The sequence below is a fragment of the Erpetoichthys calabaricus genome, chromosome 1 (genome assembly GCF_900747795.2).
Source record: "Erpetoichthys calabaricus chromosome 1, fErpCal1.3, whole genome shotgun sequence".
Taxonomy (NCBI): domain Eukaryota; kingdom Metazoa; phylum Chordata; class Cladistia; order Polypteriformes; family Polypteridae; genus Erpetoichthys; species Erpetoichthys calabaricus.
In genome coordinates, this window is record NC_041394.2 from 185,779,339 (window position 1) to 185,795,351 (window position 16,013).

The following is a 16,013-nucleotide window of genomic DNA, read 5'->3' on the forward strand; positions in this document are numbered from 1 at the left end:
AAACCTTATTAGACAAGATTATAAGAAAGGAAGCAAGACCAGGCAAAAACAGATGTAAAAATATATTTTTGACTGAAGTAGAAATAACAGCTCCTAAACATCAAAAGCTGTTAATGACAGAAATAACACATGGAGCTTTGTCATCAGAGAAAGAAGGGAAATAAAAATAAATAAATAAATAAATAAAGGCAGCACCTTTTGTGTTTCTGAAAGTGAAATTGGGGGCAAAGTGTCAAAAAGAGGGATTATTTGTAGTGATCACATGATCTACTGAAATCAAACTCTAGATATACAGCATTCTTATAACTACCTTGAAATTGTTTTGTAATCGTTTAAAGTTGTCTGTATCAGAACCCAAAAGCTTTTTTTTTTTTTAAAAAAAACATAAGACTTCAAAACAAATTGGATTTTTACTTTATTTAGCACATAAAGGTGTACTGTCTCACATGAAAATAAGCAATTGGAATGCAAACCACATATAAATGTGGTATTTTTAGTTATGAGATCCATTTTTCAACAAATCTGTACTTTAAATTGTACTGTATACTTTCTGCATGCATTCAAAATTGCACTGACTATCATGCTCTACAAATCTAAGGAAGAAATATTTGATCATTTCCTGAAAACGCGAGTACAGGACATATGAAAAATAAAACGGTAACCAACTTTGCATCAAGATAATCAGCCTGATACATTCAATTTTCAGTAAACTGTACAAAACACAGAAAAAGCACACAGTAAGTTATTTATTAAACATATGATATAAGCAACTTACTTGCAGAATGAGCTCTGACTGCAGGTTTTGAAATTGTTTCGATCAACAGCCACTGACGAGGTTATGGAAAGAACTATCCATACTACAAACAACTGCTGGAACCTGACACACACAGAGAGGGGAAAGAGAAACCACAAATAGTTTTAGAAAACTGATTTTTTTATATGCATACAAAGCACTTAATTTACAAAAAAAAAAATGTATTTCAGAGAAAAAAACTGTACTAGGAAAGTCACATAACATATCAAAATAGCACTAAAGAGGAAAATTACATTATAAAAAGTCGTTTTAAAATTTAATACAAAGAACTAGATAAATACATAACAAAAACTAGCTTTACTGACAGATTGTGAGTGTGTGTCCCAGTGGGGTAGAGGAGGTTTGTTAGTTATGAAGACTGCAACTGTTCAGAAAAAGAAATACACTAACCATGCTTGCCTTGAGTGTGTGATGATGATCAATTACAGGGATTTTCAATCACTAACTTGTATCATTATGCATTTGGAGAAGGAGCTTAGAAGCAGATGCTTGTTCTCGCTCCACATAAACCACGGAAGTAACAAAACAAAATTAACACAAGTTTCAGACAATGTGGCTATTTCTGTACCTGTAACTAGTTTACAGGTACTGCCAAAATAAAACTAAGTTAATGCTTAAAACCTCCATATTACCCTTACAATCATGTGGCTGAAACCCAAAATGCAGCACTATAAAAAAAAAAAAAAAAAGCGCCAATACAGTAATCCCTCCTCCATCGCGGGGGTTGCGTTCCAGAGCCACCCGCGAAATAGGAAAATCCGCGAAGTAGAAACCATATGTTTATATGGTTATTTTTAGAATGTCATGCTTGGGTCACAGATTTGCGCAGAAACACAGGAGGTTGTAGAGAGACAGGAACGTTATTCAAACATTGCAAACAAACATTTGTCTCTTTTTCAAAAGTTTAAACTGTGCTCCATGACAAGACAGAGATGACAGTTCTGTCTCACAATTAAAAGAATGCAAACATATCTTCCTTTTCAAAGGAGTGCAAAGCAAGCAGTCAAAAAAAAAATCAATAGGGCTTTTTGGCTTTTAAGTATGCGAAGCACCGCCGGTACAAAACTGTTGAAGGCGGCAGCTGACACCCCCTCTGTCAGGAGCAGGAAGATAGAGAGAGATAGAGAGAGACAGATAAAAAAAATCAATACGTGCCCTTTGAGCTTTTAAGTATGCGAAGCTCCGTGCAGCATGTCCTTCAGGAAGCAGCTGCACACAGCCCCCCTGCTCACACCCCCCTACGTCAGCGCAAGAGAGAGAGAGAGAGAGAGAGAAAGTAAGCTGGATAGCTTCTCAGCCATCTGCCAATAGCGTCCCTTGTATGAAATCAACTGGGCAAACCAACTGAGGAAGCATGTACCAGAAATTAAAAGACCTATTGGCCGCAGAAACCCGCGAAGCAGCGAAAAATCCGCGATATATATTTAAATATGCTTACATATAAAATCCGCGATGGAGTGAAGCCGCGAAAGGCGAAGCGCGATATAGCGAGGGATCACTGTATTACAAGAATTACAACATAAAACCCAAAATTCAGACCCAGCTCCTACAACTACAATAAAACTGAAAACATAAAAAGAATAAAAGAAACCCAAGACCACCAGCACAGCACTGACCACATTAAGACCAGGTTTATACTTCATGTGACGCAACGCATGCTTCAGTGGACGCTCCTCAGTGTTCTCCCCAGAAATTTTTTCCAGCCGGGTAGCATGAAAAAGTAGTCGGGTGGGGCGGAAAATTAAATATGCACTATTTTTATTAGTTAATTATTATAAATTATTTTCCAATGCTCAATACGACTTCCTTTTTTAAGGTTTGACTGTGATGTCATTTCGGTCAGTGGCCTCTCTTTCCAGCGCAGCTATGACAATCATCATACACTGTCATAGTGATTGCCATCTAGTGTCAATGGCCATTTTCAGCTTAATCTAGGGAATGTTCAGAATATTTTGTATTTCCGTTAAACCAGCCATCCTAACTGAAAAATTTTGGAAGAAATAGAACAGCTGCCTTAAGATGTCATTCAGTTTTGTTAAATAAGGTACAGTAGCTGTTGCTTGGGCACTTCCAAAGGCCAATCGGTGGTTTACACAGTGGCAGTTGACCAAGAGTCCAGGGGCCTCATGCATAACGCCGTGCGTAGAACTCGCACTATAACATGACGTAAGCACAAAAGCGGAAATGTGCTTACGCACAAAAAAATCCATATGCATAAATCAGTGCAAATGCCAACTTTCACATTCTTCCGCTCCATAAATCCCGGTCAGCGTGAAAAGTAACGCACGTGCCTTCTGTCCCGCCCCAACTCCTCCCAGAATTAGGCCTTTTGAATATGCAAATCAATATAAATAGCCCTTAAGCTTAGCCTTCTGTGAAAAGGCAATGGCAAAAGCAAGAGGGAAGAGGGAAAATAGAAGAACTTCAGCGAATACCAAGTGTAGGCAAGGAAAAACTTACTATTTGTTGGTTTAAACAGTGGTATAAACAACAAAAGGAAGTTGATCGAGTGACACAGCGTGTCGGAGAAACTCGAAAGTTCATGTTCATAAAGTCGCACAGCGCCCGAAATAAAAGTTGCCACCTATCAAAGTCACCATGAGAAGGCGAGTGGTAGCCCACAGTCTGAGTGTCATATGAAAGCTTATTAGGGTACAGAGAAGAAAAAAAAAAGGCAGACAGTGGGGGGGGGGGGTTTGTGCATGAAATGTCAACTTTAATCTCTAAATTTCCACTTTAATGACAAAATAAACTACATGATTAAAGTAGATCATCATAAACTTCATCTTAAAATCGTTTAGTTATGATGGGATTGAGAAACTAGTAAATTAAAGTAGCACGTTAAATGCTTTGTTTTGTATTTGATCTTCTATGTGCTCTGTGTGTGTGAATCACTACGTGCTTCTGGGCTTTCTCTTCCTCTGACAGGACACCGAATCCATTACATTAGTGATATTACACCTCTCTAAACAATAAAAATTACTGAGATGTATATGTTGTATCATTTTCATGGTGATAGGAGTTAAAGCGTGTTTTTAAACATTCATGTGAGAGCAATAAGAAAAAAGATGATCCGCTGTGGCAACCCCTAACAGGAGGAGCTGAAAGAAGAAGGTGGTGCTGGTGCAGTGAGAGTAACAACGCTAAAGCAGTTATGGTATTTGGAATAGTTTGACCATTCTGTGGACCATTTTTTTGTTACAGGTTAATTACAATCAGATCCATTAAACTAAAACAATACGCGGTTAATTTCAGTGTATTTATAAAGCCGCGTCAGGGATGTGGATCTAAAAAAGAAAGGGTAACCACACAGGAACAGTAGCACTGCTTTGATACTGGCTGCCGCCAGTCTGCAAAACCAAGCGGAGAACTTGCGTACGACAGGGTATGAGCTACTGTGGAAATGTGCGTCGCTTTACGACCAAGTTTAGGTTTTATAAATCGCGATTTGAATGTGGAAACGTTCTTGTGCAACATTTTTGTGTGTACGCACCGTTTATACATGAGGCCCCAGATGTTTTATCTTTAAGCAGTTTTGTCAAACCTTTCTATTTCCCAATCATAACAGCCACTCCATCTGACCATAGTCCAACCAAATTATCAGTTTAAGCCTAGAGGGTCTATAGTCTCACTCAGTGTGTTGGTTATAGTCTCCGATTTCCTATCAATCATATTGTGGGTTGATACAAAATTAATTCTGACCTCTTTAGTGAACTGGCAAACATATTTAATGTAAATAATTGTTTTACAACCGAGATGTCTGAGGTTTCATCACAAAGAATACTGAAAACATTTTCAGCGTGTATATTTTTCAGTATGTTAGACTATTTCTGATGCTAAGATATCCAGCAGCTCTTGCATTATTCTTTCAGAGGTGTAATGTGCATTTTTACCAACATTGAGATGTTGTAAAAAGGAGCAACCCATTTCTTTACGGTGTTCCAACAGCTTTTCAAACAACATATGTGGCAACTCATTATTTGCCAACCAATACATGGATCTTAAAGCTCCCATAAAGGCATCTCTCTAAGTTATTTAGCACAGATATAGATCTTTCAATTTGACCTATTCCAGTTTGCTCTAATACATGCTTTCCTAAAAGGTCAGCAGAAGACTCAATGTGCATTTTACTTTTTTCATGGTCCAGCAAGCTTTCTTTAAGAATTCTTGTCCATTGCACGATTACCCAAGGTAACTCCCTCCTTGGGGGGCTGTTTGTTTGAATGTTTCATGCACAATGAGTACCACATACCATTTTCTTTGACCATTAGCCAATCAAAATCTTTAAACCTTTGTTTGTTGATGCCGGATAAGCGGTGCTTAGATTTATCAATTGGTAGAGTGTGTGCTTAAGAGATTTCTCCTGATGGATCAGCCTCTGCAATGTCTGTCTGAAATTGTCACATCAGGAGTTGACACAGCACCGTCATTAGTTTGTGGCATCTCTTTTCTGAAAAAACTGAGCAGTGTTGTTCTCTGAACACTTTTGTTGGTAAAACGTTTGGAAAAAATTAAAAGTACCTATGAATAAGACTTTTGAGTGGGAAAGTGGGAGCCTGTTGGATATTCAATGCACACTTGCACTATGGCAGGGCAAGATATAAACAAAAAAAAAAGAATGGCAGATGGGTCACTTTAACAAAACCCTCAGCAGTTCAGTGACAAAACGTTTGCTCAGGACACAGTGGGTGCTACAAGGGTTTCTGCACACTTCATGCAATATGGACGCAGGTCCAAATATGAGCAAATATAAGAACAGCAGATGGGGTCACTTTAACAGGAACCACAGTGAGTGCTACAAGGATTTCTGCACACAGAACACACCTAATGCTTAAACAACTATACAGGTATCCCTGGTTTAACGCGGTTTTATTAAGCGAATACCGCGGCTATAAATTTGATTAGCGCGTAGTGCTGGGCAGTATGACCAAAATTCTATATCACATTATTTTTCAAAATTGTACCGGTTTCACGGTATTCAACGGTATTTTTTTTCCCCATGCATGCATTAACCACATTTTCCACTGCAATTACTGCTAAGTAATAACTAAGAATAACCTATTCCACGGTCATGAGAATTATACAAAAAAACAATACTTGTGTACACATTAAAATAACACAGGTTTGCATGGCCCCATAAAGTGATAGTTTTCAAGCGGGTGGCACTAATGAAGAGAAGGAATCACATTGCATGACAGATGCACTCAAAATATAGAACCTTTTTATTGAACAAAGTTTGCAGACAACTTAAACTAAAATTTGACAACATATTTTCAACCATCCAAAGAGGCATTTAGACTACTAAAATAACCAGAGATGATTGTCAAAAGTTGTATTGCATTGAACATGTCTTAGAAAAGGAATAGTAAATATTTTTTGTAAAGCAACTACACTTTGTTAATGTTAATCTCTGTCCACTGACACGTTAGTGACTTTTTAAACAACTTTACCATCATTAAAACTGCATAATATTTAAACTAATAAATAATAATACAATAAATAGTGCAACTTTCAGTAATAATACTATTACTTCCAAGACTTCAAAGCCCAGGTGCATTACACAATATTCACAAAAAAAACAAAACAAGTGCAACTTGGTGATGGCCTTTACTTTTGGCCGAAAACTCTACATGCACACTGCGCCTTTCAAGAAGTATTTATTTCTTCTTGATTTCTGAATTCCTTTCTCACCGTTTTCCGTTCCTATTCTTACACCGCCGAATGCTTCGGCGGGTGTCGTCTAAGTTTAATAGATTTTCTCAAATCCCGTAATAATTTAATGTAGCACATTAAATGCTTTGTGTTAATTGTTCCCCGACCCAGTTGTTAATCACTGTGCGCTTCTTAAACGGACTTCCTCTGCACTAAGAGGCGGTGCAGGCAGCAATCACCGAACAGAATACATTCACTTCATGATATTCCTGCTCTCTCAAAATGTAGAATGCGAAGATAAATTTTCATGATGAAATGCATTAAAGCAGGTATTAAACATGCACGGTAGTGCTGCTCATTCACAGTAAGGGGTCCCCAGGTGTACATTCAGTTAGTGCTGGGCGGTACACCGGTTCATACCGAAAACCGTTTTTTATTTTTTTTATGATATGGATTTTTCTTATACCGCAACACCGTTTTAAATTGCCTAAACGACGTTCGGAACGTGGCGCAGCGGGAAACTGTTCAAGTGGGGACCTTTTTCACTACTACACCGCTAAACACAGATTTGTTGCACTAGGGCTCTTTTTCACTGCTACACCACCAAATAGTGGGCGGTAGCATAGGAATGCTGCGTGGTGAAAATGGACAGAGAGCCTGGAGATACTTTAGTTTTAAAAGGTCAGATGTGTAAATACTGTTTCTATACTACTGGATAATACTGCAAGCCAAGTTGTACTTGTTTTATTTGTTTTCAATACAGTGTAATGTACCTGGGTACTGTGTAATAGTGTGACGACATGTTTTCAAACCCCATCATAAGTTATATAGCACATTAAATGCTTTGTGTTAAGTGATTCTTAAACTGACTTCTTCTTGCACTAAGAGGAGGCGCCGGCAGCAATCGCCGCACAGAATACATTCACTTCATGATCTTCCTGCTCTCTTAAAATTTAGAATGCGAAGATAAATACTTGATATAATTTTCATGGTGAAATGCATTAAAGCATGCATTAATCATATGGGGGCACGGCGGCGTGCCTGCCTTGCATTTGCATGTTTTTCTGGTGGGTTTACTCGGCGCTTCAGTTTCCTTTCAAAGTCATGTAGGATGTGGGGTTTTGTTGTGCTATATTGACCCTGCTAGTGTATGTTTTGCTTGTATTCATCCTTCGATGGGCGCAACTCTGAATGGATGGCATAATTAAACATGTATAACGAAGATATTTTTAAAGTTCTGAACACTCCGTGGGCTAAGTTTATAACTAGTTTTAATTTCAGAAAGATGTTTATCGTGTGGTGATTGGTTATGTGGAGAAAGAAAAAGGACGGATAGGAACTGGGGTTTTGGTATGTCAGATAGAGACAGCACGCATGCAATAAAGAAAGCCCGCTCAGAAGAACATGCATTGAATTCTGTGTTCGTGTCTCCGACCACCAGATCACAAACCCAACATTTACACAATATTTAAGTTAAACCTGTGCGATAGCTATTCATACATCCAGTTTTTTGGAGCCTCGTCACACCTGTCATAAAGGTCTCTACACTGAAGTTACACCTGGGGACCCCTTACTGCCAGGGAGCAGCACTACTGCCTCACTACCGTGCTTGTTTAATACCTGCTTTAATGCATTTCATCATGAAAATGATATCAGGTATTTATCTTAGCATTCTAAATTTTTAGAGAGCAGGAATACCATGAAATGAATGGATTCTGTGTGGTGATTGCTGCCTCCTCTTAGTGCATAGGAAGTCAGTTTAAGAAGCATAGTGATTAACAACTGGGTCGGGGAACACAACACAAAGCATTTAATGTGCTGCATTAACTTATGATGGGGTTTGAGAAAATCAAGTAAATTAAACATTGATTTTAGGATGAAGTTTAGTTTATGACATTCTACTTTAATTATGAAGTAAACTATGAAAATAAAGTGGAAATGTTGACTTTAATCTTGACATAAGCGTCAAAATTAAAGTGGAAATGTCGAGAATAAAGTCAGCATGTCGACTTTATTCTTGACATATACCGGTAGTTTGTTTTTTTTTTCTTCCCTCTTTACTGTATTTTTTTTCTTCACCGTGGCCCTAATGCACTTCCGTAGGGCTATACCACAAATAGCATTATACAGTAAATGCAAGTTGCAGTTATTTTATTATGTATATAGCTTAGCTTGAAGCAAGGTCCATATTAATGCAGTTTGCCTAAATGATGGTACAGTTGGTTAGGATGTCATCACAAAGTTGTACTTGTTTTATTTTATTTTATTTTAATTTGGTGAATACTGTGTAATGCACTTGGGCTTGAAGTCTTGAAGTAATAGTGCAGCTATCAGTAATAATACTATTATTTATTTGTTATTATTTATTAGTTTAAATATTATGCAGTATATGATGGTAAAGTTGTTGAAAAAGTCACTTTAACGTTGTCAGTGGACAGAGATAGTTAACATTAACAAAGTGTAGTTGGTTCACAAAAAATATTTACTATTTATTACTTTTCTAAGACATGTTCAGTGCAATACAAGTTTTGACAAGCACCTCTGGATATTTTACTAAGTCTAAATGCCTCTTTGGATGGTTGAAAATATGTTGTCAAAATCATAGTTTAAGTTTTTGCAAAAATTGTTCAATAAAAAGGTTCTATATTTTGACTGCAACTGTCATGCAATGTGATTCCTTCTCTTCATTAGTGTCACCCCCCTTGAAAACTATCACTTTATGGGGCCATGCAAACCTGGATTAATACTTGTGTGCACATTAAAATGTTTTTTTATACAATGTACAATTCTCATAACAGTCTAACAGGTTATTCTTAGCTAGTCTACTGCAGTAATTGCAGTGGAAAATGTGGTTAACATCCACTCATGCATGGGGAAAAAAAATACCGTCGAATACCGTGAAACCGGGATAATTTAGAAAAATACCGTGATATAGAATTTTGGTCATACCGCCCACCCCTACATTCAGTATAGAGAACTTTATGGCAGGTGTGACGAGGCTCCAAAAAACTGGATGTATGAATGGGTATCGCACAGGTTTAAGTTAAATATTGGGTTTGTGATCTGGTGGTCGGAGACACGAACACAGAATTCAATGGATGTTCTTCTGAGTGGGCTTTCTTTATTGCATGCGTGTGGTCTCTGTCTGAAGTACCAAACCCGCAGTTCCTATCTTTCCTTTTTCTTTCTCCACATAACCAATCACCCTACGATAAATGTCTTTGTGAAATTAAACAGTTAAAAACAGACCACGGAGTGTTAAGAAAAAATCTTTGTTATACATGTTTAATTATGCCATCCATTCAGGGTTGCGCCCATCCCAGTAAGCATTGTGTGCGAGGCAGGAGCAAATCCTGAACGTGGCGCCAGCACATCGCAGGGTGAATACGAGCAATACATACACTAGCAGGGTCAATATAGCAAAACAAAACCCCACATCCTACATGACTTTGAAAGGAAACTGAAGCATGCCAAGTAAACCCACCAGAAAAACATGCAGATTCAAAGCAGGGAACAACCGGGACCCCATTGATGCGAGACAGCAATGCAACCTCCACGCCACCGTACCCCCACATGAGTAATACATGCTTTAAAGCATTTCATCATGAAAATGATAAAGTATTTATCTTAGCATTCTAAATGTTCAGGGTGCAGGAATATCATGAAATTAATGTATTCTGTGTGCTGCCTCCACCTCCTCTTAGTGAAAGAGGAAGTCAGTTTAAAAAAGCATGTAGCGATTAACATGACTCGGGAACACTTAACACAAAGCATTTAATGTGCTATATAACTTATGACAGGGTTTCATAAAATCTAGAAAATTAAATTTTTAAGATTCATTTTAGTTTACGATGCTCTACTTTAATAACAAATTACGAGAAAAAAAAGTCAACATGTCGACTTTAATCTCGACAAATGGCGAGATTAAAGTGGAAATGTCGAGAATAAAGTCAACATGTCGTCACACTATTACACAGTACCCAGGTACATTACACAGTATTGGAAAAAAATAAAACAAGTACAACTTGGCTTTTCAGTATTATCTAGTCTAGTAGTATAGAAACAGTATTCACACATTTGAACATAATGGTCTACATTCGACCATTTAAATCCAAAATATCTCAAGACAACAGACGTGACTCCTTTTTCCAGCAATAGTTCTACTGTGTCTTCATTTTCAACTTTATCGTCTGCTACAGCATCAGTTTTGGAATGTTCTCTGTCCATTTTCATTGCGCAATACCTACACTACCGCATGTACTCTGTTGCACGCCCTGTTTAGCGGTGTAGCAGTGAAAAAGACCCCTGCGCAACACGGTGTAGCAGTGAAAAAGGTCCCCCCTTAAATAGTTTCCACAGTGCCACGTTCCAAATGTTGTTTAGGCAATTTAAACCGGTGTTGCGGTATAAGAAAAATCCATGTCATAACAAAAATAAAAAAACGGTTTTCGGCATGAACCGGTATACTGCCCAGCACTACTTTATAGTTTCTTTTGTGTGAATTATTCAAATGTTCAAGTGTGAGGTGCAGAGTAAACTCTATCCTGGTCATTTTTTTGTGGATGGTGAACTGCTTTTCCAAATTACAATAGTGGATATTTAATGTATTGCACATTCATTTTGAATTAACATTTATAAATCCATCCATCCATTTTCCAACCCACTGAATCCGAACACAGGGTCACAGGGGTCTCCTGGAGCCAATCACAGCCAACACAGGGCACAAGGCAGGAACCAATCCTGGGCAGGGTGCCAACCCACCGCAGGACACACACACACACACACACACACACACACACACACACACACACAAACACACCCACCCACCAAGCACACACTAGGTCCAATTTAGAATTGCCAATCCACCTAACCTGCATGTCTTTGGACTGTGGGAGGAAACCGGAGTGCCCAGAGGAAACCCACGCAGACACGGAGAACATGCAAACTCCACGCAGGGAGGACCCGGGAAGCGAACCCGGGTCTCCTAACTGCGAGGCAGCAGCGCTACCACTGCACCACCATACATTTATAAATTCTGTAATGACCAGGGGATGAGGGGGACTGAGGAATGGCTTTAGCACTCTGTGGAAAGCTGGTGATTGTTAGCCCAGAAAAGTTTATTCAAACCTGAATGCTTTGTTTCAATGCTTGTGCACACATGCCACTGGCCTCACCTCACCCCACTCACCTAGGTGGGCCCCCAAGAGCACATCCAAGGCTTGCTGGTGGCCACACACCTAGGATGGTGTTTAGAAATGGTGGACACCACAGTCCAATTGCTTTTTAAGCATTATTTTCTTTTTTTCAGTCTTTGCTAACGTAAACTTTAAACCTCTGGCAGTTTATTGCTTATCTTTTCAACATTATAGGTCCTTCATTTGAGCTAATTAAATTTGAAGAAAAACTGAGGTGTTCTAAAACTTCTGACCGGTAGTGTAATTTAGGACAATTTTTATTTAACCAAACTCTTTAAAACGGTTTTTCTAACAACATGTTTTTAAAATTTTGTTTGACAGAGAATCTTTGGTTAGGTTTATAACATTTCCATCATTAGCTGGTTAATTAAATCTGATAAAAAGTAATATTTAATGGATGAATCAAATCAATTCAAATTTCAAATGTCACAAATTACTGGTGCTTTAATTGTATAAATCTTTCCCTCTTTAATTTTGTCCAGACTAAGGGTTTTTATGTAAAATCAATTTAGTCAGTTTTGTATTAATCCATTACAGTAATCCCTCCTCCATCACGGGGGTTGCGTTCCAGAGCCACCCGCGAAATAAGAAAATCCGCGAAGTAGAAACCATATGTTTATATGGTTATTTTTATATTGTCATGCTTGGGTCACAGATTTGCGCAGAAAACAGGAGGTTGTAGAGAGACAGGAACGTTATTCAAAACACTGCAAACAAACATTTGTCTCTTTTCAAAGTTTAAACTGTGCTCCATGACAAGACAGAGATGACTGTTCCATCTCACAATTAAAAGAATGCAAACATATCTTCCTCTTCAAAGGAGCAAAACAAATCAATAGGGCTGTTGGCTTTTTAAGTATGCGAAGCACCACGGCACAAAGCTGTTGAAGGTGGCAGCTCACACCCCCTCAGTCAGGAGCAGACAGAGAGAGAGAGAGAGACAGATAAAAAAATCAATACATGCCCTTCGTGCTTTTAAGTATGCGAAGCACCGGGCAGCATGTCGCTTCACGAAGCAACTGCACAGAAGGTAGCCAACGTGAAGATAATCTTTCAGCATTTTTAGACGAGCGTCCGTATCGTCTAGGTGTGCGAACAGCCCCCCTGCGTCAGGATCAGAAAAAAGTCAGCGCAAGAGAGAGAGAGAGAGAGAGAGAAAAGTAAGCTGGGTAGCTTCTCAGCCATCTGCCAATAGCGTCCCTTGTATGAAATCAACTGGGCAAACCAACTGAGGAAGCATGTACCAGAAATTAAAAGACCCATTGTCCGCAGAAACACCCGCGAAGCAGCGAAAAATCCGCGATATATATTTAAATATGCTTACATATAAAATCCGCGATGGAGTAAAGCCGCGAAAGGCGAAGCGCGATATAGCGAGGGATCACTGTATTCCACATTCCAAGGCCTATAAACATAACTGTAGATAAATGTAATGTGTACCAAACAACCCTGAAATTTTTATGGTGGTCAGAAAATGAATATGTGCTTGGACAGACAGCTGCAGACATGCTCATTACACTTGAGACTGCATGTGAATCCTTCTTACTTTACTGGGATTGTGTAGGACACTGTATTAAAATTAGACAAACCCTGAAATCATTTCATCCCCTTACAAATCTGTGACACCAAGTTAAACAACTAAAACATTTGTCTGATCAGTCATATATTTTCTGAACTCCATAACAACAAAAAAGTGGCAATTTTATAGCAAGTACAATTCCCACAATTGCACGATGAAATTCTCCTGCCTCAATCAAACATTTCTAGACAGGACTTCTGTGGATTTTTTCAACATATTGATTTGGTGCTGTATAATGACCACTGTGTGCCATTTTTATATACAGCTCTAACTAATGTCTTTTTCTCGTGTGTTATTGTGCTTTCTGAAGTAATTCATCTACCTGCTGTCATACATAAGTGCGAGTACTGACTTTTCCTCTGAAATATACTGTAAAAAAAAAAAAAAAAAAAAAAAAAAGCTAGAACTGTTTGGTCTTTGGAATTTCAGTATTGACTTAGTAGCAAAGTATCTGCTCTTGTGACATTCCTAGTCAGAGGAAGTGTAGTTATCTTATTTCTTGAAAGTGACATTGCTATTATTGAAAGGTGCAGATATTACAACTTTGACAGACTTCATGTTTTGTTACTGGAGATAAAAGGTACTGTTACATGACACCAAATGTTTACATTAATGCCTCTACCCAAAGCATTTTCACTAGTTTTTCACATTTCTAACATGACATTCATCCACTAAATAGACCTGAAAAATGTTTTACCAATATTTGTAACATATTTCCGACAATTACCATTTCCACGCCTACATGGACAAACATTTCAAAGTGTTAAAAAACCTTTTCTGCATAAAATTTTTAAATGGAAACCGGACTCCTGTTGCTAGCTTATATAGGAACAAGAAAGTTGGTCTGTATAATGATGAACGTGTGTTGTTAAAAAAAATCATTACCTAATCTTTTATAATGCAAATACTCAATTTTGTCTTAAAAAATCTCTGAAAGGCACAATCCCAGTTTGTTTCGTACAGGTTTGCTTTTCAAATCAGAGACTTGAAATTTTGCACTTGGGTACTACTCATCCCAGGTGAGATTTCAGATATACAACTTTTAGCCCTGCTCTCCTGGTGATGGCTTGGACTGAATGGCAAAAAAAATACTATCAACCTCTCCCCGGCCACCACTTCTAGCTCTTCCGGGAGAATCCCAAGGCGTTCCCAGGCCAGTCGAGAGACATAGTCCCCTCCAACGTGTCCTGGGTCTTCCCCGGAGCCTTCTCCTGGTTAGACGTGCCCGGAACACCTCACCAGGGAGACGTCCAGGAGGCATCCTGATCAGATGCCCGAGCCACCTCATCTGACTCCTCTCGATGCGGAGGAGCAGCGGCTCTACTCTGAGCCCCTCCTGGATGACTGAGCTTCTCACCCTATCTTTAAGGGAAAGCCCAGACACCCTGCGGAGGAAACTCATTTCAGCCGCTTGTATTCGCGATCTCGTTCTTTCGGTCACTACCCCATAGCTCATGACCATAGGTGAAGGTAGGAACATAGATCGACTGGTAAATTGAGAGCTTCGCCTTGCGGCTCGGCTCCTTTTTCACCACGACAGACCGATGCAACGCCCCGCATTACTGCGGATGCCGCACCGATCCGCCTGTCGATCTCACGCTCCATTCTTCCCTCACTCGTGAACAAGACCCCGAGATACTTGAACTCCTCCCACTTGGGGCAGGATCTCGCTACCAACCCTGAGAGGGCACTCCACCCTTTCCGCGTTGAGGACCATGGTCTCGGATTTGGAGGTGCTGATTCTCATCCCAGCCGCTTCACACTCGGCTGCGAACTGATCCAGAGAGAGCTGAAGATCACGGCCTGATGAAGCAAACAGGACAACATCATCTGCAAAAAGCAGTGACCCAATCCTGAGCCCACCAAACCGGACCCCCCTCAACGCCCTGGCTGCGCCTAGAAATTCTGTCCATAAAAGTTATGAACAGAATCGGGTGACAAAGGGCAGCCCTGGCGGAGTCCAACTCTCACTGGAAACGGGTTCGACTTACTGCCGGCAATGCGGACCAGGCTCTGGCAACGATCGTACAGGGACCGAACAGCCCTTATCAAGGGGCCGGTACCCCATACTCTCGGAGTACACCCCACAGGATTCCACGAGGGACACTGTCGAATTCCTTTTCCAAGTCCACAAAACACATGTAGACTGGTTGGACAAACTCCCATGCACCCTCCAGGACCCTGCTAAGGGTATAGAGCTGGTCCACTGTTCCGCGACCAGGACGAAAACCACACTGTTCCTCCTGAATCCGAGGCTCGACTATCCGACGGACCCTCCTCTCCAGGACCCATGAATAGACTTTTCCAGGGAGGCTGAGGAGTGTGATCCCTCTGTAGTTGGAACACACCCTCCGATCCCCCTTCTTAAAGAGGGGGACCACCACCCCGGTCTGCCAATCCAGAGGCACTGTCCCTGATGTCCATGCGATGTTGCAGAAGCGTGTCAACCAAGACAGTCCTACAACATCCAGAGCCTTGAGGAACTCCGGGCGTATCTCATCCACCCCAGGGCCCTGCCACCAAGGAGTTTTTTGGACCACCTCGGTGACCTCAGTCCCAGAGATGGGGAGTCCACCTCGGAGTCCCCAGGCTCTGCTTCCTCATTGGAAGGCATGTTAATGGGATTGAGGAGGTCTTCGAAGTACTCCCCCCACCGACCCACAACGTCCCGAGTCAAGGTCAGCAGCGCACCCACACCCACCATATACAGTGTTGACACTGCACTGCTTCCCCTTCCTGAGACGCCGGATGGTGGACCAGAATCTCCTCGAAG

The 16,013-nt window shown here is 40.1% G+C and overlaps 2 protein-coding genes across 2 annotated transcripts in view; one reads left to right on the forward strand and one right to left on the reverse strand.

Annotated features, from left to right (window-relative positions):
* The window catches only part of LOC114658053 (bcl2-associated agonist of cell death-like), a 695,521-nt gene that overhangs the window by 563,935 nt on the left and 115,573 nt on the right, over positions 1–16,013 (forward strand). The window lies entirely within an intron of this gene.
* Positions 1–16,013, reverse strand: part of LOC114658016 (neutral alpha-glucosidase AB-like) — a 204,196-nt gene that overhangs the window by 129,337 nt on the left and 58,846 nt on the right. The window contains exon 2 of the mRNA XM_028810054.2: positions 776–877. Within this exon, the coding sequence (XP_028665887.1) occupies positions 776–877 (102 nt within the window). The remainder of the gene's footprint in view (positions 1–775; positions 878–16,013) is intronic.